The sequence below is a fragment of the Dendrobates tinctorius genome, unplaced genomic scaffold (genome assembly GCF_039654945.1).
Source record: "Dendrobates tinctorius isolate UK_male_01 unplaced genomic scaffold, ASM3965494v1 ptg000374l, whole genome shotgun sequence".
NCBI lineage: Eukaryota > Metazoa > Chordata > Amphibia > Anura > Dendrobatidae > Dendrobates > Dendrobates tinctorius.
In genome coordinates, this window is record NW_027362040.1 from 502761 (window position 1) to 526693 (window position 23933).

The following is a 23933-nucleotide window of genomic DNA, read 5'->3' on the forward strand; positions in this document are numbered from 1 at the left end:
ACATTCAACACATTAGCCGGATGATGGGACTACTACTGTCCCATCATTGGCTAATGTGTCAATCACTGTCATTGTAGCAGGCATAGCCCGATGGGACTTGTAGTCCCATTGGACGATGCCTGCACACACACACAACCCCCAGCAGGCCAGAACAGACCCCCGGCAGCCCATACAGACTCCCGGCAGCCCGCACAGACCCCCGGCAGGCCCGCACAGACCCCCGGCAGCTCGCACAGACCCCCGGCAGGCCCACACAGACCCCCGGCAGGCCCGTACAGACCCCCGGCAGGCCCGCACAGACCCCCGGCAGCCCGCACAGACCCCCGGCAGCCCGCAGAGACCCCCGGCAGGCCCGCACAGACCCTCGGCAGGCCCGCACAGACCCCCGAGAGGCCCATACAGACCCCGCCCGCACACACAGACACGCACAGTGTCCGCCCACGCACCGCCCACATTCTTCCCCCCTCCCGAACTGGATGTGCAAGGAAAGAAAGGGCTTATTTTCATTCCGATATTTGTGCCCCATTGACTTCCATGGGTTTCCGGTATCGGAATCGGCGATACCTGATGCTTTTTGGGTATCGGTCCGATCCAATCCGATCCGATATTTCACGATATCGGATGGTATTGCTCAACACTAAAGACAACTTAAAAAACTGGCACAAATCTTAGAGAGATTAAGAGAGATTTAAAACCACTAAAAAATAGAAAACAGTAATGATAAAAAGGGCCTTAGACTTGTATCACATTGTCATATTATGGAATTGATTAATTAAGAATGGTGTTTCTCACACTAGTCTTAATCAAGCAGATCACTGGAGTATAACATGTCCAATACATTTAATGAATTAGGCGCATCTCTTAACTGGTGTGTGCTGCCACCAGAAATGTACTTGACTAGAGTAAATTTCTGGAGTAACTTACACTAATAAAGTGATAAATCGGATGAGCGGGGGTAACCCATATTGGCATAGTTGGTTGGGACTGGTGTGTCAATGCTAAAACTCACAATATTTTTGGGCAACTTCTGAGTTGTGCAAAATTATTGCAACTTATTAAGGAGTTTTACACCTGAATTCTCACGTAAACACCTTAATTAATTGCCCCCTACCATTTAGCTATTTTTGCACCCCAAAATAACAGAATCCCAGTGGAAATTACCATCACGCAACCTCAATATATGTTCTGTCAGTACTTATTGAGATTCATTTTGAGCAGAAAAAAATCATAGCTAGTTTATGACTCTGTTATAGCCTAGGTTCACATCACGGTATCTTCGGTCTGAGTACTCTCTGTGGAAAAAACAAACAGCACTTGGACCAATGCTAATTAAACGGGATATAGAAACTTCTGCTGACGTCACATCTACAGAGCGTAGACTTCCCTTCCATGCTGCTCTTTTGATGGGGCAGGAATGCGGACATCTTTCTAAGCACTATATTTTCTTATGAAAAATAAAATGAAAAGAAAAATCCAGTCCTGTTGAGCCGGACTCCAATTTTTTCTATTATCTTTCAAAGCTGACAGCTGGATCTCCGCTGCCTAACTGGGGAGCTGGCTGTCAGTCAGAATGATGATGCAAGTCGCAACCTGTTGCGTCAGCAGAGGCAGCGTAATCCCCAGCAGGAGCCATCTGTGACCACTCTGTGCCGGGGAAGAATGGCGCCTGGCAAAACAGGCAAGTAAACTGCAAATACCTGCCTGTTAGTGCTTAGATACATTTTTTTCTTTTTTTTGTAAATTCCCAGATATCCCCTTTAATAAGACTGTTTAGGTGCTGCGTGAAAAAAATTGCAGCATTATCCAATCTTTTCTGTATTTCGGATGAAACTCGTAGACTTGTCTATTCAAGTCTAAGAGTGGGCAACTTAAAAACAATCCCATACACTATACATAATCCGTAGATCATCTGATTTTTTTATTCTTGGTCTTGTACATTTTATTCACTGCTAAGGTATAAAAATGAATGCCAAACTGATGACAACACAGGTGAAAAAACAACATTTTTTTCTAGATGCTTGTGTGAACTTAGCCATATACAGAATCTATGACCTTAATGCGACTATATCCACATTCTGTCTGGAAATCAAATTATTAGTATGAAATGCTTTTGTAAATAGAGATGAGCGAATTTGTTTGAATTCAGTTCCGAATACAATCGGTTTCGAATATTGTATTTGCAATATTTGTCGAACGCAGCCGAACTTCATTAGAGAAGAAATTACCTCATATGTTCGGAACCGATCATAAGACACACATTCGGCACGAATAGTGTTCAAATATGGCCCAAACATGTTAAAATTAAATTCAGGGCCAAAGTTCGCTCATCTCTAGTTGTAAATATAATAAAATAAAAGCACACTGAACCCTGGCATTCTGTACGCAAAAATTACTCAAATCTGCTCTATCAGAAAACACGTGCCCTTATTTACACACTGTTCGAGAAAATCAGTAAGAAGAAAATCCATCAGACTTCTGAACAATATTACATGGAAAGGTTCTATACTGAAAATGAACCTACTCTTTAACCTCTTCCTATCATGACCAATTTTCATTTTATTTTTTCCTCATATATTCCAAAAGCCATAATTTTCATCAATATAGTCAAATTCTAAGAGACGATTGAAATGCTCGGAAAGGAGATGCAATTCTGCTGTTGATTTTTGCATTCATAGTACACAGAATTGGCCTGGTAGTTTGTTCTTCTGATCAGTATTATTATTGCGACAATAAAATGTAACAGATTTTTACAATGGCAGAAATATACTAATTTCTATTTTTTTCTATCTTCAGAAAGGCAAATGATGGGGGGTGGCTGATTTAAACGTCAGCATATTTTTAATTATTTAAACCTTTGTTACTTTATTTACTTTAATCTGCATTCATTTTTAGGGAATTTAAACATATGATCACTGATTCGCTTGTCCAAAAAGTTGCAAATTTATGACCTTCTATGTAAAAAACAAGGTAGCAATGAGGATCTTCTGTTGGCCCTTGTCTTCCATGGCAAACCTCACCCTCACAGCACCTTGTGATCATTTGAGGGTGTAGTGGTTGATGGGCAAGGTAAAGGATCCTCCCACCAATATCTAACTGCTAAAATGTTACTGTCAGCAATTTAGAGCAGCAGCAAAGGAAATAAAGGCATTGTCCACCTTTTCAAGACAATTTGCTTTACAAAAAGATATGTATTTTGGGCGAAAAATCATTTTGGCAATTGGGTTTCATTAAAAATTTTGCATCATTTGCCGTTTACAGCCTTTGTCAGCACTGTCGATCGCTAGCTGCAGAAGTGTCAGTCAGCATGCTATGACAGTCAGATGGAGAGTGTGCTGATTGATAGCCACAGATCACATCAAATTTGACTGTGCAGGGAAAGGAAAAGTCTAATGACTTTTTTTTTTTCATGAAACTCAATTACAAATTTTTAGCCATAAATACATCATTTAAATAACACAAAATGTACCCAAAGGTGAAAACCCCTTTAAACAGTAGGAATCAAAGCTAGCTTTATGCTGACATTGATGCACCCTGAGTCTGGAGGACAGCTTGTAATTATTTTTTAACTTGATTAGTGCTGCTTTATGGACTGTAAACTTCTTGAATATGTTGCGCACTGTGGACATCAAGATCTCTGGAAATGGACTTGCAACCTTGAGATTGTTGACATTTTTCAACAATTTTGGTTCTCATGTCCTCAAACAGTTCTCTTCTCCTCTTTCTGTTCTCCTTGCTTAGTGTCGCACACAGACACACAATGCAAAAATTCAGTCAACTTCTCCCCTTTTTATCTGGTTTCAGGTGTGATTCTCATATTGCCCACATCTGTTACTTGCAAAAGGTGAGTTTGAACGAGCATCACGTGCTTGAAACAAAGTTGTTTAACCACAATTTTGGAAAGCTGTCAACAATTTTATCCAGCCCATTTTGAGGTTTTGTGTGAAATTATGTCCAATTTGCCTTTTTTTCTCAGTTTTTTGTGTTGCTCCGATACACAGAAAGGAAATAAACATGTGTATAACAAAACATGTGTAATTGTAATAATTTTATGGGAGAAATACTTTGGCCAAGACTGTTTGTACATTATATGACCTGAGTTGAACCTCTATATGCCTCAAATTTGTCAAAGTTTTAGCTGACAAGTCTAAGGGTCTATTTACATCAGTGTTTCCCAAACTCCAATCCTCATGGCCCTCAACAGATAATGTTTTTGGTATTTCCTTAGTATTCACAGGTGATAGAAACTGCAGCAATATCTGATGCCTTGATGATACTTCCAGTACCTGTGCAATGCTATCGAAACCCTGAAAACATGATCTGTTGGGGGCCGTGAGGACTGGAGTTTGTGAAACACTGTTTTATACAAACCAACTGGCAGAATGATCCAACCATCATTTGTTAGCATTTTTCCAATCAGTGGACATTTGAATGGCAGACCAAAGTAAATGATGCACACTGAATGATCTATACTACATTGCTCAGTGAACATACGCTGCCATAGTTCTCCGTAGTGTGAGTCCTGATTACACAGAACGATGCAACTCCGGGAACAATAATCTTTTATGCCGCATAAAAGATCATTTCACACAAAGATTGAATGTTTTGCTCGCTCATCAGGTGATCAGCAACCTCTTTGCTGGGCAAGATAATCATGAAATGAGCATTTTTAACAATGCTCGTTCACCATTATCTGCAGTGTAAATGCCCCTTAAGCCCCATCATGGCTCTCTTTATCTGTTCCCTATACCTTGTTAACTTAATGAGTGCTGACATGCAGAATCAGACAGAGTTTATTTGTTCGAGTCTGGAGAGAAACTGTAGGAATATAATGGTAGAAATTTTTAAATACCGATTGCAAGGCGCTTTATGTTTTAATTTAGATGCAATGGGACAACACACATAATTTGATTACAAAGGTGACCACAGCTTAGAACTGTATTGTATGTACATACCTTTAAGGTGCTCAGGCTCAGTTCTATATATCTTTTTATTTAAATTTGGATAGAAATTAAAGGAACAGCCATGATGGGGCTTAAGAGGCATTTACACTGCACATAATGGTGATCGAGCATTGTTAGAAACGCTCATTTCATGATTATCTTGCCCAGCTAAGAGGTTGCTGATCACCTGATGAGTGAGCAAAACATTCAATCTTTGATCCTAGGGTTGACATTTAGATCATTAGTGCTCCTATTGCTAAAGTATCCAACACTAACATTGCATATGTCTGCCTAGTTAGTACTGCCTGAAAGAATGATTAATTCTATGTTTCTTTATATGGGACCAAAAGGCCGAAGGATTGGCCCCACCTATGGATCTATTGTACTTTTTTAAGAACAAGCTCTTACATTGTAAATATGAAGTATGTCACTTACAGTAGGTTTTTAGAGCTCTCCAGTTTCACAATTGTGGCACATTTAAAAAAGTTATGAAACCTACTACGGTATGTTGTAGTTTTCTATTCAATGAGGATATTTTCGTAGTCTTCAAGACATAGAACACAATGCCGAGTATTAATTTCCCATTATGTCTAGAATTATTGGCAAAAAACAATGACTCACATCGTTCTGAAATCATTACCATGTTAAATAAAAATCGATCTACCAAATGTCCGCATTGTGGTGTACCTAACCATTGATAATGCCACATTTCTAATGTTTCTCAGTTCAGTAGTCTAAACAAGAAAGAATAATCTGAATCTACAAAAAAAAGTCTGAAATTTCAAGAACTGTGATCATTTATTGAATGCAGCTCATTATGATTCGGGTCTCATTGTAAATATTCTAGCTCACTTATCTTTACTTTAAAAATTAGAACATGCTTCCGATAACTCTTTAGTGATGCATGAAGTCTCACTCATTGAATTTCCAAGAGCTGTTTGTTTTCTGCTACTTTGACGTAAATACTTATGTCCCAAAAAAATTAGAAAAGTATTAAAGGAGTGACTAGTGACTAACCAGAGAGATTATATTTGCAAGCTTTCAGGGCTCAGAAGGCCCCTTCATCAGGCTAAATATATTACAAGTGAATTACTGAAAAGAGATGCAACATTTAAATAGGAATTACACAAAGACATGAAGTTTTTTGCTACTTAATTTCTTAAATAACATGAAAGTATTTAGTTTTCATAGTGAAGAAGGAACCATAGTTGATGGTCTGCTCAGTAAGAAGGTCTACCTATGGAAAGAAGAGGAACTACTCAAAATAGTAACATTGATTCTGAATGATTTGTATTGTTCATCATGATTGTCTCCCACTTAACCCAAACAGCTGCAGCAAGCCCTATTTCTTTAGTAGAGTTTGGAGCAGTCGTGCATTTAGAAAAAGTGCCTTGTGTTCATTTATAGTTTAACTCACAGTTTCTCCCTAGGAGCAGCATTTGTCATTAGAAAGAGGGGAGACAACGGCAGGTTAAGGAGCATGTAACAGACTGGGATAGAGGGTAAGTAGAAGAAGACAGCAGGAGAAGTACTGGATGGAAAGAACACATGGAAAGGGTTATGGAAGGGTGGGCTGTAGACAAGCTGTAGACAAGCTAAGCATTGACAGACTTGAAGATAAGCAGTAGAAGGTCAACAAGGGTGTTAGAAAGGGACAAGCACTTAAACATTTACACTGGAGAGGCAACATTTTAACAGCCACCAGAGCTTCAGATTCTCTCTGTTTTGGGTATATGTTAAAGATTTCCATTTAGGATCAGTCTCGGTTATCACTTTTCAAATGACTTTTTCATGCTGAACATAAGACAGTTAAAATAAGTCACCGACAAATCCATATTGGCCTGTACTGCAAATGTCTTGTATAATGCAGCCCTGAAAATGTGTTTTTCAAGTGTTTTGATTTTAAAAATGCATAGCTTAGAGAAAACACAAATGGAAAGAAATAGAAGGACTTTGGAAAGTATAACAATTTTGTTTCCATGTAAGAAAAGATTATTGATTAATTATATGAATAATCATTTCAAACAAACTAAAGGCATTTTAGTTTGTTTTATACAAACAGAATTTAGGAGGAATTGGTTAGTGTACATTCCTAGAATATTGTGGAAAATATACATATATATTGTCATCTAGTCCTAAGAAATTAAAAAACATAATAGACGAATCAGCCATAACATTAAAACACTTAAAGATGAAGTGAATAACATTAAATATGCTGTTACAATGGCCCTTGTTGGTTGGGTTAAGAAGAATGTGACCAATCAGTTCTTGAAACAGCAATTATGGGCAAATGTAAGAATTTCAGTGACTTTGACAAAAATCCAAATTGAGACAGCTAGACACCTGGGTCAGAATATCTCCAAAATACAGGTAAGATGTTCTCAGCAGGCAGTAGCTGGTCCAGGGATGGAAAACTGATGATCTGATTACAAAGTCATCGAAGCCCAATGCTTATTGATGTGTGTGAAGGATTACGAGGTATTCTATTTAATCCGATTCCCTAGAAATACTACTGTAGCATAAATTTATATAAAAATAATGCTGGCTCTAATGAAAAGGCATCAGCACATACCACCGATCACAACTTCCATGAACTGATTGATTATCTTAGTTTGCCCTTTATTTTGGGGGTGATAGGCATAGGTGAAATCTGAAGAGCTTTATAGATTCTTCCAGAGCACCCTCCAGAACCTGTAAACAAATTGCACAACACAGTCAGATACGAAACTATCTGGAAGACCGAGGAATTGGAAAGTTTCTCTGAAAAACTTTGGGCGTGGTAAAAACCTTGAAGTCCTGGTAATGGAACAAACAAGACATCTTGGAGAATTGATCCACTTTGACCCAGATGGTAATGAACAATTGAGCCACAGGAAGATCTGTAACAAAGTCTATAGAAATCTCAGCATTGAGTTTTTGTGCTATGGGAAGACACTAAAGAGGGCCAAGTGGTGCCTAACAGGAAGATTTGAAATGTGTACACTTAGGACATTATGCCAAGAATTCTTTGATGCCTTGTTTCCATTTCAGCCACCAGTAGAAACAAGAAATTAGCTCAACAGTTTGTTTAAAGGTGCTGTCACACTTAGCGATGCACCAGCGATCCCGACCAGCGATATGACGCGGCCAGGATCGCTGGTGCATCGCTAAGTGGTCGCTAGTGAGCTGCCACACAGGCAGATCTCACCAGCGACATCGCAGGGGTCGGGGGTCGCTACTTACCTGTCAGACGAGGCGATCCTGACGTCCTCCCGCCTGCGTCCACGCGTCGCTCGTCTCCACAGCAGAAAGCCCAGCAGGAAGCTGACGACGAGAAACGTTCCAGGACGTTCTCGCGCGATCAGCGATAACCAGCGGGGGAGCAGTCGGAGGTAAGTATCACATGTAGCGATATCGCTAGCAATATCGCTATAACGTCACAAAAACCATAGACGTTATAGCGATATTGCTAGCGATATCGCTTAAGGCCCTGTCACACATAGCAATCTCGCTAGCGAGATCGCTGCTGAGTCACAACTTTTGTGACACAACGGCGATCTCACCAGCGAGATCGCTGTGTCTGACAGAGATCAGCGACCGGCCCCCTGCCGGTATCGCTGATCGCTGCAAGAAATCTCTGGACATTTTTTTCGTCGCTGATCTCCCACTGGCCAGCACGCATCGCTGCGTGTGACAGGCGGGAGACCAGCGATCAGCTGTAAAATAATAAAAAAATAAAAAATATTGTTATTATTCTCACCTTCCGGCGTCCCGCGCAGCATTCCCGCCTCCACACTCCGGTCCCAGTAATCCTTTGCAAGAATGACCGCAAGACTTCGCGATCCCGCGAGAACGGACGTCATCGCGGTCATTCTCGCAAAGGATTACTGGGACCGGAGCGTGGAGAGAGGTGGGAATGCTGCGCGGGACGTCGGAAGGTGAGAATAACAATATTTTTTATTTTATTTCTATTTTTTACATGGATCCATGGCATCAGCGCTAACGAACACAACTCGGCATCGCTGTGCTAATCGCTGGTGCAGCTGTCTGTTTGACAGCTCACCAGTGATCACATAGCGACTTACCAGCGATCCTGACACGTTGATATCGTTGTCGGGATCGCTGGTAAGTTGCTATGTGTGACTCCAGCTTTAGTGTGACAGGCCCTGAACACCTGAATCACTTGAAATAACAGAAGAATGGGCCAAAGATAAGACTTTCTAGCAATATACTTTTGAGATTACAGAATGTCCTTTAGGGCCCCCGTCACACATAGCGACTCACCAGCGATCCTGACAACGATATGACCCTGTCAGGATCGCTGGTGTGTCGCTACATGATCGTTGGTGAGCTGCCAAACAGGCAGCTTCACCAGCGATCAGGACAGCGACACCTGGGTAACAAGCGACGCATGTCGCTTAGTTACCCACTGTGTACCTTAGTTACCAGCGCGCTGGTGCAGGGAGCTGGTAACCAAGGTACACATCGGGTTTCTAAGCGCCGTGCGGCGCTTAGAAACCCAATGTGTACCTTGGTTACCAGCTCGCTGCACCAGCGCACTGGTAACTAAGGTACACACCGGGTTTCTAAGCACCGCCCGGCGCTTAGAAACCCAATGTCTACTTTGGTTACCAGCTCCAGCTCGCTGATCGCTGGTTTCCCGCCTGCCACACGCAGCGATGCGTGCTGGCCAGCGGGAGACTAGCGATCAAAAAAATGTCCTGGTCATTCCAGGATGATCAGCGATACCCGACGGGGGCAGGTCACTGATAAGTGTCACACACAGCAATCTCGCTGGTGAGATCGCTGTTGCGTCACAAAACTTGTGACTCAGCAGCGTTCTCGCTAGTGAGATCGCTGTGTGTGACGGGGGCTTTAGGTGGATAATTGAGAGAAGGAAGCAAATACATGTTCAGGTTCAGTTACATTTCAGTGAGCTTCTTCATTGGCAACAAATGGATCAAAGGAGCTGGATACAGTGTCACAACCCTGCATTATTCCTGACAAGCAGTAGTTGAGGATGAAGTCAAACTGAGATAATAAATGTGACTATAAAGCTTGAACGGGATTCAGCCTACGGTCTGACTGAAGATAGTTCAGATTTTATGGTCTCTATAGTTGACATCAGGAACTTAGTTCCTTCAGCTAGATGTAGCTATTTTTCTACAGGTAAAGATCACCAATAGAATATTTCCATTCTGTTGGAGTGAATTTCTTGGTGAAGAATCCATATGGATGGTTTCTTAATTTAGAGGTAATTTTTGCAGACCTGGTCCTACACCAATTGCAGAAGCACCCACTTCAAAGCAGAATGGTCTGACAACATCGGGATGATTTAAGAATGGACAAGTGGAAAACTTAATTTAAGGTCCTGAAGGCTTCAGCAGTGAAATCCAACCAGTACTGAGAATCTCTGTATCTATAGGCAGACCTCAAGGTGAGATGCGATATATGAGAAACAGCAGTTCAAGACTGTTTAAGAGACATTTTTACAGTTTGGCATAAATATGGCTTTGTTGCAGTCTCTTCAAAATAGAGATGACATTAAGATGTTGTGACTCTGGATTAAGATGCCATCCAAACAGTCAGAAATGTGCTGCATCCTGCTGAGACCTTTGGGGTATCCGAGATCAGAACGTTGCAGCGATTGACAGATTGCAGGTCCTCTTTGGAGTCCGCTCCGCAATTAACGGCGTGTGAAGTGGATTGATTTTCACCTGGTGTGGAAGGGGTTAAGAGTTCTTTTTTGATCCTCCTGGGATTTGGTATGGCTCTAATTTCAGTTGCTGCATCTTGTTGCCACTCACTTCCATTATTTAAACTCACTCCTAGCTCTCTCCTGTGCTAGTTATAGGTTTTGCATGCTAACCTACTTGGAGAAGTTGTTCCAGTTTAAGCTGTGGAGTTCAAGTTGTTGTTTGACTTCTCCCTGTTTGTCTCCCTCCCTGTGTTTTCTAACTTTTATAGCGAGACTAGTGTCTTGAAGCCCTACTCACTAGAGATAGCTCAAGTCTCACCGGTGTTTCTTCACTCTCCTTATTTCCCTGTTGTTACCCCCATTACTGTAATATCCCTGCAAAACTGCTTACGGTAACTCCCTGCATAGAGTATATCACTGTTACAGTAAATTCGTTAACCCTTGATCTGTCTCTGAATCCCACAATCTGCTCACAGAGGTAGAGTTTGGAGGCAGCTTGGAAAGCAAGATGATCCCCACTAGGCAATGTGGTCAGATGACAAATCAATACTCATAGCATGTAGCTTCAACCACAGAAGTTCCAAATGCATTGATACATGAGAAAGTGGCATTACTAAACAATAAATGTCCTCAACATGAAGAATATGTAATGCTCCAATGTAAAGAGACTCCTTCTCAGTCTGAAATTGGGTACAACCACCAGGAATTGTGGAGTTTTGCAGAAATTAGTTTCAGATGGATCCTCAAAGAAACAAAAGGAATTTTATGATGTCAATAAAATTCTCTGTAGCTCCAGAATCAATAAAAGCTTGTCCCTTGAACACATAGGAATGGAAGGAAATAGACATAAGTACAATCAGTTTGTCTTTAACATAGGAATAGATAACTTTCAGGCAATCCCTCCTCCTTCACATAACTTTTCTAATTGGCCTCGGGTTTATACCAGTTTATTTGGAAGTGATACCATTCACCACAGTATAGACAAAATATGTCAGTAAGGGATCTTTCGGCCAAGGAAAATTGCTTTCACACAATTTGCATGGGTTCTTGTACACTGTAAGAAGATTTAGAAGAAACTCTAGAATGAAGGACACTGGAATCTTGAGCTTTCTCACTTGACCTCTCTTTAAAATGTAAGTCCACTCAGCTGCTGAGTGAAGCCAGAACATCAAGGAAGCAAGCAAATTCCTATCAGCAAGTTCATCATTGATCTGGCTAAGCAGGCCAGCATAGGAGATAGACAGGAGAGCATTATTGTTCCAGGCCAATTCAGCACACAGGGTACCAAAGTGGTTGGCATAAAGTCAGGCAGAGTTAGTCTCTTGTTTAATCCAGAATATAAAATCAGTGTCTGATTCATCAAACACTCTACAAAAGGCAGAAATAAAGGATGGTAGAGAATGAATCATTATACTGTCATGTTCCCATAGTAGTTAAGCCCAGCCAAAGCATTTCTAGATAAAAAAAAAAGTAAAAAATATATAGTTATAAGTTCTCTTCAGAAAAAAATTGTTGCGGATGAAGTTCAAATTGTACAGCCACTGGTTTATAAAAATGAGCAGAAACAGTCAAATGGTGAGATATTCCCCAAAAAGAATGTCCCAGGTAAGAGTCAGACTATGGCAGGAGTTGAGGAGCCAGAGGTGTAACCACTGGAGTTTGAAATAGTGCATCCATGCAGACTGAGAGGTCACAGATACAGTGGGGAACCTTTTCTTGGCTCACAACAAGCTGCATAACAAGTCCAGATAAATCTGTTCTCAGTACCTGCTGGCAATAATGATGATTCCAATGGGCTCATCTGGTGAGGTAGGTTCTCAAAACTGTAAGTCAGGGTGTGGAACACTGAAGGCGATAATGACTTGCCGGATGGATCAAGGATCAGTGAGGAACCAGGACAGCAGTGTATGCAGCATGGCAGATGGACAAGCAGAGCAGGAAACATCAGAATACACAGAACCAGGAGTATGGATATAAAAAGGAACTGTAGATGTAGATGCGTAGTAAGATGAATGGATATATAAAGGAACTCTAGATGTATAGTAAGTCCAGGACTTGCAACAAACAAATGGCTGAGTTGTGTGCTATCAGAAAACAGAAGGGAAATGGCACAGATGTCAGTTATCAACAAACAAATGGTTACCCGCAGGCAGAAGTGATGAACAGACTAACAGGATTGTTGCTTGCAGAAAAGATTACACCCTGTTGCAGCAGTGTTATAGTGTGAATAGGACCAGTAGAGCAGAGAAGAGTTCATTATGTGTATTGCAGATAAATGGTAACTGCAAAGATAAACAGGCAACTGAATACTTGCTTGTAGAAAGATTACGCACTGTTACTTTAGTGTGTAAGGCAATAGTATTGCAGAAAAGAGTATGTTTTGCTTGCAGCAGAATGGTCACTGCAGGTCTGATCCAGGAAGAAAATGAAGATATATAATAAACTATCAGGCAATTAGCCTGCTGAGAGAAATGAATGTTATGGCAATCTCTAGGAGTACATGTGGAACTGAATGCAAAGAAGACCGAATACTCAGACAGTACATATCTGCCTGATTCAGTCTTACAAAGCCTTGGGTGATGATGATGTCAGAGGAGTTTGCCGGGTTATTTGAGAAATTCAACAATTAAATTCAACTACAGCAAAGAGAAGCAGCCATAAGAGAGGGGAGCAGAGCTTGGCACTGGTGCCAACAAAGGTCACTATTAAATGGTTTACATGATAAAGTGTTCAAGGTGTTGAATTGGACCCCAAATTAAACAGATCTGATTAAGCATTTCTGGAATTTGCAGGAAAATCAAGCCTGATTGATGAAGGATCCACGTCCCAACTTTATTGGATTGGTAATTTCTTGGTGTCACATCCTGCAGTCCATGGCTATATGGATCAAACCTGTTTTAACAGATGGTTTTAATGTTAAGGCTGACTGGTGTATATTCTATTAAAACAATGTGCTCTCTTTCTATATCCCTCAGTCACTGCAGAAAAAGAACAGAAGCATGCTTTTCTTTTATGATAGATGTGGAGGTATGCAATGAGCCGTAGCATCCAAACAGATGATGAAGCCAATTCCCATTACACCAATCAAAACTAAATTGTTGTCTGGTTGTTATGAGTGACTTCACTCTTATTTTATCATATCTTTGATATTGTCTTTGACAGGAATCTGCATATTGTTTCTTTATTTGTGGATATTAATCTTTACATTGTTCTCTACTTCCTTCCAGACAATGAGTTTGCAATAATAGTAATTCTGCTATGACAGCATGCATAGAGGTATGACAGTCCATGTCCCTAACAAGTCTTGTGCAATGAAAGTTGCGTGTCGCTTAGATGATAATTATGAATTCCAAATTATGACACTATTTTATTGTGATATAAACCTTCACAATCCAGACAACTGCTGTTTAATTGACATGTTTGCTAATGAGAATAGTGGTTACCTGTAGGTTATTGACGCTGGTAACATCACTTTCTCATGAAAGCAGTTCCAAATGTAGTGAAAGCTTTAAAATGAGGGTCTTCAATGAGTTTTGGTTAAATAAATGTTGTTTAGATGTGCTGAATTCAAAAAAATTCACAAAACATTAATGTTCTTTCAGTTTGAACACTGCACAGTTGGCCAATTTGGGACCTGCTCTCACAGTCCACTGCTGTTGTTGTTTCTACATAGGTATAGACCTATGGTGAAGGTGATTGTAAAGAGGAGATTTGTTGTCAAGCTCAGTTCATTATCTATGCCTGGGCCATCCTATGTCTCTGAAGAAGGGTTATCCAAGACTTTTATTATTTTTGTGTATGGGGCTGAGAACTAACAGGCAGGTTGTTGCGAACTATCTGCCTGTAATGCACAGGGAGGATCTCTGTTTGCTCAGCCAGCAATTCCCTTGCTTCACTTCTCTTCTTCTGGTCTACTCTGTTGATGGGTGTCACTGCAGACATCATGTTGATTGACAGATGGCTGCAGTTAGGCAATGGGGAAGCGGCTGTCAATCAGAATGAGATCCACAGAGATGCCCTGTCAACAGAACGGAGTGGAAGACAAGACTCTATTCTGTCGACATTACACCGTCATAAGCTGTAGAATCACCGTAGTGGTCCGTGATCACTCTAAGCTGGCAGAGGTCGTCACCAAGCAGAACATGTTGGTAGTTAACAACTGTGAGTTCTTAGCCCCATGCCCAAAAATAAAAAAGTCCTTGATAACCCCTTTAAATAATAAACTGAACCAGATAATTACCCCCCTTTAAACAGATGATTGACACTGAATGGGGAAGAAAGTTCTTTGTCTACATTGAAACTACAGAAGAAGTGGAGACTCCTGAGCAGTGAGAGGGGTCTGAAATTGGGGCACTGATAAAATAATCAAATATGAAATTAGTTTCCATTTTTAGAACGTCTAAACAAATTTCTGTTAACTTTATTAAGTAATTGGGTTGGTGCAATTATTCTATTGAGCCCGGTCTACTAAAGGTCTCTCTTTGTTTGAAATACCAGGTTCAAGTGTCCACTTATGGTAGGCTGATGGTAGACTGAATTACCTAGGACAAATGCTTTTGATTTACCGCAATATACTATTTAGTGAGTGATGGGACAAGTGGGAGTAATTGGGATTTTCATTTGTAAAGGTATTTATGTTACATTTTTGCATGTACAAAATATTCAAGTACAAACAGCTTGGGAATGTGATGGGCATCACATTGGTTTTTGATCTATGCTTGATTCTGAGTTTGCTTTTGCTATTATATCCTTTGGAGATGTGTTGATTGTATATGGCAGGCAAGCCTATGTAGTGATCCTCGAAGGTAATACATGCCCCACCTCAAGCCTGCATAAGGTTGCTATGTTATCTTGCATGATTAATATGTATATCATGCTTCTTGGATGCTACCATGTGTCCAGTATTACCAAATTGCTTACAAGGATAAGCAATATGGGTGAATGCTGCCAGCATGCTCCAGAGGTATGCTCATTTTACATACATATACATACATGGTTTCATATTAGAAGTTGATTGATGACATGGATAGGGTTTTACAAATGGTGTATTTTAGAGTATTGAAACCTGAGAGTTGCCCAAAGAGGATATTTAGAAATTTGATGTCATCTCTTTGCACATGCATAGCTTTTGTGAACACCTTACAATTTCCATTTAAGATTGGTACTTTGCAAATACTATTAACATTCAAGTGCATTGTTTATGATCATTAAAGTTGGTCAATTGCCATGTATGAAAACGTATGCTTTAATGTAAAATGATGCTTTTACCCATTTTTGCTTAGATTCTATGTCAAATTCATTACAAATCTCGACTCATTTTTTTGGAAATATACGGTATTTAAACAAATTTTGAAAATGAATAGGGGAATTCATATCAATTGAATGAAAATGCTAAATAGTTTCTGGAGTAATTTATGCTATAGCTATTAGCTATCTTCAAAACAAAGCCTAGCATTTCCAGACAGTCTATGTACAACACCTTTACAGAAGACTTGGCAGAAGGAAATGTAAAAATGTGTTTTAAAGGGCCCTGCTCTACACCTCTCCCAAAATCTTACCTTCTATTTCAGACATTTTTAAATGATTATTCCCATCTCAGCTTTTAATGGTTAAGACTGGAATAACCTCTCATACAGGCTCCAACCGCTGGAGATGCAGCTACTGAAAAAGCCAAGATTGTCTAAGCTACACTGTTTCCGTAATTCTCAAAGAAATAAATTGGAATTATTGAAATAGTATAGCTCGGCAATCTATGCTGTTTCAATAACTTTGCATTGATAGGATTGTGATTATTATTGCCAGTAAAACTTGCTGGCTTGTAACCAAACACATATTAAAAGCAAACATAAGCAATAGGATGGACAATGGACATAGGGTCACACACGCAAGGATCAGCAAATGAGTTTACATTGCTAAAATGATCTTCTAGTTAACCTGAAATTTAAACTTAAAGGAGAGAGGCAAATTTAAAGGGTAAAAGCATGCCAAACCCATGCTAGACATACAATGGATATTTCTGTCAACCAATAATTTCAGTTGAAAACTACGGTATATCCAGCTAGTCACTTACCTCTCACATACTCGAACCGTCCATGCTGCAATGATCCAGGATGAGATGCTGAAAACCAGAAGAACAGTGCCTGGACAGATGGTCATTAGAGTCTTCATTACAAAGCGAGTATTGAAATTGATCTTATTGAGTGCACCAATGCTCCTCGATGATGCGTCAGTGAAAAGCTTGCTATGAAGGAGCATAACTCGTCCAATTAAGTATAGCCTCAAGAACATGGGGATAGATAAGATGATGTCTATGTCAGCATTGGCTACTGAAGTTGTATAGTAGAAGGCCAGGCGGGCTGTCCACGTAAAAGAGTATTGTCCGGGAATGGGATGAATGGCACACACAGTCAGCTCTAGGGTGATGAAAAATATCCGTTCGTAGGTCATGGCTATTCTCCAATCATCTGCTCCATTATCTACCATGAAAAGCTAAAAAACAAAATAGTTTAGGCCAGAGAAAATAAGAATAAATTTGAAATATATTAGACATAATTACATTCTAGCAATAAAGAGTGAAGTGGAAAGAGACATATGAAGTTTGTAATATCATTCTGTCACTGTCTAAGTTCAAAGGATATACTTTTGCTAACAGGCTAGGTGTACACTTGCATCAGAGTTTCCAGTAGCATGTTTTATTGCAAGTTCCATCAACGCTACTCGAAAAATGAAAGTGCATCTGCTACGCTATTTTTTTCAGTTGAAATAACTGACATTCAAATGGAAGTCAAACCTATCCCATAATAGTAGGGTACATTTGACACCTTTTGGGTGCATCATAGGATGGATCAGTTCACTTCATGAGTTCTGTCTTTCTATATCTACATTGGGGAAAATAAGTATTTGATACACTGATGATTTTGCAAGTTTTCCCTCCTACAAAGAATGGAGAGGTCTGTAATTTTTATTGTAGGCACACTTCAACTGTGAGCTGGTATCTTAAAAAAAATCCAGAAAATCAATTTTTACATAATTAATTTGCATTTTATTGCATGAAATAAGTATTTGATACAATAGAAAAACAGAACTTAATATTTGGTACAGAAACCTTTGTTTGCAATTACAGAGGTCAGACGTTTCCTGTAGTTCTTGACCAAGTTTGCACACACTGCAGCAGGGATTTTGGCCCACTCCTCCATACAGATCTTCTCTAGATCGTTCAGGTTTCAGGGCTGTGGCTGGGCAACATTAAGTTTTATTCTTTTGGGTTCAGGTCTAGAGACTGGCTAGGCCACTTCAGTACCTTGAAATGCTTCTTATGGAGACACTCCTTACTTGCCCTGACTGTGTTTTGGGTCATTGTCATGCTGGAAAACCCAGCCACAACCCATTTTCAGTGCACTTACTGAGGGAAACATCTCACGATATTTGACCCCATGCATCCTCCCTTCAATACGGTGCAGTTGTCCAGTCCCCTTTGCCGAAAAGCACCCCCAAAGTATGATGCTTCCTCCACCATGCTTCACGGTTGTGATGGTGACTTTGGGATTGCACTCATCCTTCTTCTTCCTCCAAACACAGCAAGTGGAGTGGATACCAAAAAGTCTTATTTTGGTCTCATCTAACATGTCCTTCTCCCATGCCTCCTCTGGATCATCAAGATGGTCATTGATGAACTTCAAACGTTCCTTGCCTGATCTGCAGGTTTTTACTCCATGACAGTGAAGTGTGTTACTGATGGTAATGTTTGAAACTGTGGTCCCAGATCTCTTCAGGTCATTGAACAGGTCCTCGCATGTAGTTCTGGGCTGATTCCTTACCTTTCTCAGAATCATCCTTACCCCACAAAGTGAGATCTTGCATGGAGCCCCAGACTGAGGCATATTGTCATCTTCTGTTTCTTCCGTTTTCTAATAATTTTGCCAACAGTTGACGCCTTCTCACCAAGCTTATTGCCTATTGTCCTGTAGCACATCCCAGCCATGTACAAGTCTACAATTTTGTTTCTGGTGGTGTCCTTAGGCATCTCTTTGGCCATGGCCATGGTGGAGAGGTTGGAGTGTGATTGAGAGTGGACAGGTATCTTTTATACAGGTAATGAGATCAAACAGGTGCAATTAAAACAGGTAATTAGTGCAGAGTAGGAGGGCTTCTCAAACAAAAACTAACAGGTCTGTGAGAGCCAGAATTCTAGCTGGTTGGTTGGTGATCAAATACTTATTTCAAGCAATAAAATGCAATTCAATTATGTAAAAATCATACAATGTGATTTTCCAGTTTTTATCTTTAGATTCCGTCTCTCACAGATGAAGTGTACCTACGATAAACAGAACAGACCTCTCCATTCTTTGTAGGTGAGAAAACTCGCAAAATCAGCAGTGTATCAACTACTTATTTTCTGCACTGTTTAACAAAACAGAAAAACGGAACTTCGAGAGCAAATGTGAGATTTTCTCTTAACCTCAAGCCAGATTTAAATGATTGTGTTTCTCATGATCAACTGCTGTAATATCTCCTTATTCAATAGCTGACAGTGGCATAAAAAAGATATTATAAGGGCTACTAAAAGGACATATTTCGTACTTGCCTAAAGTCTTAATTGATATGGTATTTAGAGAAGCAAACAAAGTGGTTCAAGTTGTCATGTATTTTAATTTAGATTTTTTTACTAGTTATTGATATGTGACAATATGTTAATTGAATATATTTCCTTTACTTGACCTTATTTATCATTTATCTGACACTGATGGAATGGAAAAATGATAAAACCCTCTGCAGTATCTGATGACAAGCTTCTCTTGATTGCTACACTCCTAACAGGCACTCCACTCCTAGAAGATGTGGCCTTCTTTGTATGCTCTGACCAATTTACAGTGTAGGAGGGGGACTTTTGCATCTTTAGCCCATGTTGCCCCCATCACACCACACCATTGCCTGCTGATACATTTTACTAGGTTGATATGTATTGTAGCATTTATCCATGTAGTGTACATTATTTCACTAATTTATATAGCAAAGGTGCCAATTTAGTTCTTATGTGGCATCAGCGCATGGTGCAGTGTAGGAATATAAATGGATAGGAGTGGTTGTAAATATACAAAATTGGGAGCTATGAAGTTTATATTATTTGTTACTGATTAGTAGCATAGGCTCTGACTAGTGATAAGCGAGTATATTCGTTGCTCGGGTGTCCTCCGAGTATTTTGGTAGACAGGCTGAATACATGTGTGCCTGTTTGTTAGGGCATTCCTCACATGTATTCAGCCTGTCTACAAGTCGCAAATCATGCAGCTGAGACAACGAAAACAAAATACTCGGAGGACACCCGAGCATGCTCGGGAAAACCCCAGCAGAGAGTATACTCGCTCATCACTATCGCTGACATATAACAGAATTATGATGTTACAGGCCTTCAGCACTGTGAGCGGCACAACATATTGCATTAGGGTACAGGATGTTCCATTTATGCCTGGATAGAGTCTGTACGATGCAGATGCATTATCTAATGCGCATTTGATGTAAAATGTATTCATATCCTGAAGGGTCATTCATAGTATGATTTTTTTCATGATTCTTTAGTCTCAGCACTGGTATGCGGCCAATCACACAATAATGGTCTAATGTTTATTATGGGTGATCTGTATACAGACGTAGGAATGCAGTGTCCTCCCAACGCTCCCCCCAACCCAAGTGATATCATTGGTTTCCATAGCAGCAACATAAATGCAGAAGCAAGTGCTTTTTCATTCAGAGATAAGCCACTATGTGTGCGATGTGTTTAGTAATCTTAGCAAATGATCTGTACCATTACTATCAGGGCACAGTAAGACGGCCGTATAACATGGAGGACAATCGCATCATAATGTCGGACTGGCCGGCAGCCCTCCCGACCTGAGCGTGGCAGCATGTATTTCTATGCAGCTGTCATACTCAGGTGAGGAGAGCTGCCTGTCGGTCCGAGAACTGCCATGTGATCATTGTCTGTGTTATATCGCGCCCTTAGACTATCTTCATACACATTAGTTACAAATTTCCCAATCCTTGCTAACATCTTTACAAAAAAAAAATGACAAAAAAGTCTAGTAAAAATGCAATATTTTCCATAAAAACGTTGTGTGTGAAATCATACTTATGCAGAAAGCTGTTAAGTGAAGTTTGATATTAAAGGGGTTTTCTTAGATTTTTTTTTTTTAGTATTGACCAATATGCTAAAATAATACATTTTTCAATATACTTTCTTTTAGAATGTCATATTGTTCCCTTTAGGGTACATTCTCGCTAGGGGTTGGAATTCAGTTTTTCTTTTTCATTATAGGAGCAGAAAAACTGAACTACTACCAGAAATAATAATGGCTGCAGGAAACACACAACACCATAGACTACAGGATTCTTGTTTTTTGTGGGAGATTTGGTTTTATATAGGCGCTTAAAGGTGATAGTTACAAACTCAAGAGCAGGACCACTGTCCAAAACAATTGTAATGCTATAGAGCTATAGAGTGAATACCATTTGAACAAGGCAGATCACTGCCAAAAAGAAATGTAATTGCTAAACAGTAAGCAAATCAAATCACTTCTGGGATTACCGATGGGGTTTTAAACTAGCATAGCTGGCCCTCAGGTGTCTCTAATCATTTGTCCCTACCTTGCCACAGAGGTTGGAACCCTAACTTGTACGCAATGTGGTGCCCCCCGCTGCTGCGGATTTGTATCTGCGGATCCGCAGGTAAAACTGCAGGTAAAATGACCTGCGGTTTTACCCCCTGATTGGCCTGCGGTTTTCCCCTGCGGTTTGACACCTGGACAATGGAATAGGTGGGAAGCCGCAGCGGAATCCGCAGAAAGAATTGACATGTCAATTCTTTCTGCAGATTCAAAACCGCAGCTTTTCCGCAGTTGAAAATCCACAGCATGTGCACAGCAGAATGTAAATCACATAGACTTACATTGTATTGTACAATGTATGCAGAACTGCTGCAGATCCGCTGTGGCCAAATCCGCAGCAGATCCGCAGCAAAAGCCACAGCGTGTGCACATAGCCATATACTCTCCATTCAACTGTCTATTTAATCATGGAGGGGAGTGGGGAAAAAAAAACGGGGTGAGAGAGACAGACATTGTCTATAGCTAACTTGGATACAGTTGTGCTCAAAATTTTACATACCCCGGCAGAATTTTTGCTTTCTTGGCCTTTTTTCAGAGAATATGAAAGAAAACACCAAACTTTTTCTCCACTCATGGTTAGTGGTTAGGTGAAGCCATTTATTGTCAAAATACTGCGTTTTCTCTTTTTAAATCATATTGACAACCCAAAACATCCAAATGACCCTGATCACAAGTTTACATACCCTGTTGATTTTGGCCTGATAACATGCACAGTTGACACAAATGGGTTTGACTAACTACTAAAGGTAACATCCTCACCTGTGACCTGTTTTTTGTAATCAGTGTGTGTGCATAAAAGCTGAGTGAGTTTCTGCGATAAAGACAGACTCTTGCATCTTTCATCCAGCCACTGACATTTCTGGATTGTGAGTCATGGGGAAAGCAAAAGAATTGTCAAAGGATCTAAGGGAAAAGGTAGTTGAACTGTATAAAACAGGAAAGGTATGCAAAAAGATATCCAAGGAATTGATAATGACAGTCAGCAGCATTCAAACTGTGATTAACAAACGGAAAAACAGGGACTCTGTAAAAACAAAACAACAGTCAGGTAGGACCAACAAAAATTTCATCCATAACTGCCAGTAAAATTGTACGGGATGCAAAGAAACACCCACAAATAGCATCAGCTGAAATACTTTACTCTCTGAAAACTAGTGGTGTGGCTGTTTCAAGGTGCACAATAAGGAAACACTTGAAGAAAATGGGTTGCATGGTCGAGTCGCCTTAAGAAAGCCATTACTGTGCAAATGCCACAAAGTATCTTGCCTACAATACACAAAACAGCATAGAGACAAGCCTCAAAACTTCTGGAACAAGGTAATTTGGAGGGATGAGACAAAAATATTACTTTTTAGCCACAACCATAAATGTTACACTTGGAGAGAGGTCAATAAGGACTATGATGAAAGGAACACCATTCCTACTGTAAAGCACGGGATGTGCGAGCTACAAAGGCACAGAATACTTGGTCAAAGATGAAGGAAATATGAATGCAGCACGCTATCAGCAAATACTGGAGGCAAATTTGCAATCATCAGCCTGGAAGCTGCCCATGGGACGTACTTGGGAGTTCCAACATGACAATGATCCAAAACGCAAGGCCAAGTCGACCTGTCATTGGTTACAGCAGAACAAAGTGAAGGTTCTAGAGTTGCCATCTTAGTCTCCTGACCTCAATATCATTGAGCCACTTTGGGGAGATCTCAAGCGCGCAGTTCATGCTAGATAACCCAGGAATTTACAGGAACTGGAGGCTTTTTGCCAAAAAGAGTGGGCAGCTTTACCATCTGAGAAAATAAAGAACCTCATCCACAACTACCACAAAAGACTTCAAGCTGTCAGAGATGTTAGAGGGGGCAATACATGGTATTAAGAAATGGGGTATGTAAACTTGTGATCAGGGTCATTTGGATTTTTTGGGTTGTCAATATGATTTAAAAAGAGAAAACACAGTAGTTTGACAATAAATGGCTTCACCCAACCACTAACCATGAGTGGAGAAAACGTTTTGGTGTTATCATTCATATTCTCTGAAAAAATGCCAAGAAACCAAAAATGCTGCCGGGGTATATAAACTTTTGAGCACAAATATAGCTCTTTTGGTACATCCTTAAACAGAAAGGGAATTACAGGGTGAATCTATGGGTAGCCATCGTTGCGCAGGGGCGCCAATTTGCTTTCAAGGTAGGGTGCCAACCTCTGCGGTTAGGTAGGGGCATATTAGGGATTATCAGGGTTAAAAAGGTTTTATCGTGGTTCCCATAGCATACCATTGTATTGATTTTTTTTACCTTTTTTTCTAGCCTGGTAAGGTTTACTATAGTTAATTTGTTTGCCTTGTCTGTTTTTATTGGTAAAAATAAAAGGTATATTTTAAAGGTATTAGTTTTTGGTGAGAACGATTCATCACTATCCATTTCCAGAACTTGAGACTTATCAGTTCAATATTTGGTGAGCATTTTGTTACAGTTTAAGACCTTACATAAGTAATAACCATCCACTAGATTAGTATTTCCTTTTGCCACATGTGACTTAGTTTATCTTCACAGTGAGGTGTTTCTTGTAACCACATTACATTGACTTGTGTATACAGTGAACTAAGGAGAATGGAAAGTCTCAAGAGTCACTGTAACACACAGCTTTGGATTTTCTTGC

General features: G+C 40.2%; 1 protein-coding gene across 1 annotated transcript in view; it reads right to left on the minus strand.

The window, feature by feature from the left end:
• Positions 1-23933, minus strand: part of KCNN1 (potassium calcium-activated channel subfamily N member 1) — a 247950-nt gene that overhangs the window by 90919 nt on the left and 133098 nt on the right. Inside the window, exon 4 of the mRNA XM_073562966.1 lies at positions 16688-17106. Within this exon, the coding sequence (XP_073419067.1) occupies positions 16688-17106 (419 nt within the window). The remainder of the gene's footprint in view (positions 1-16687; positions 17107-23933) is intronic.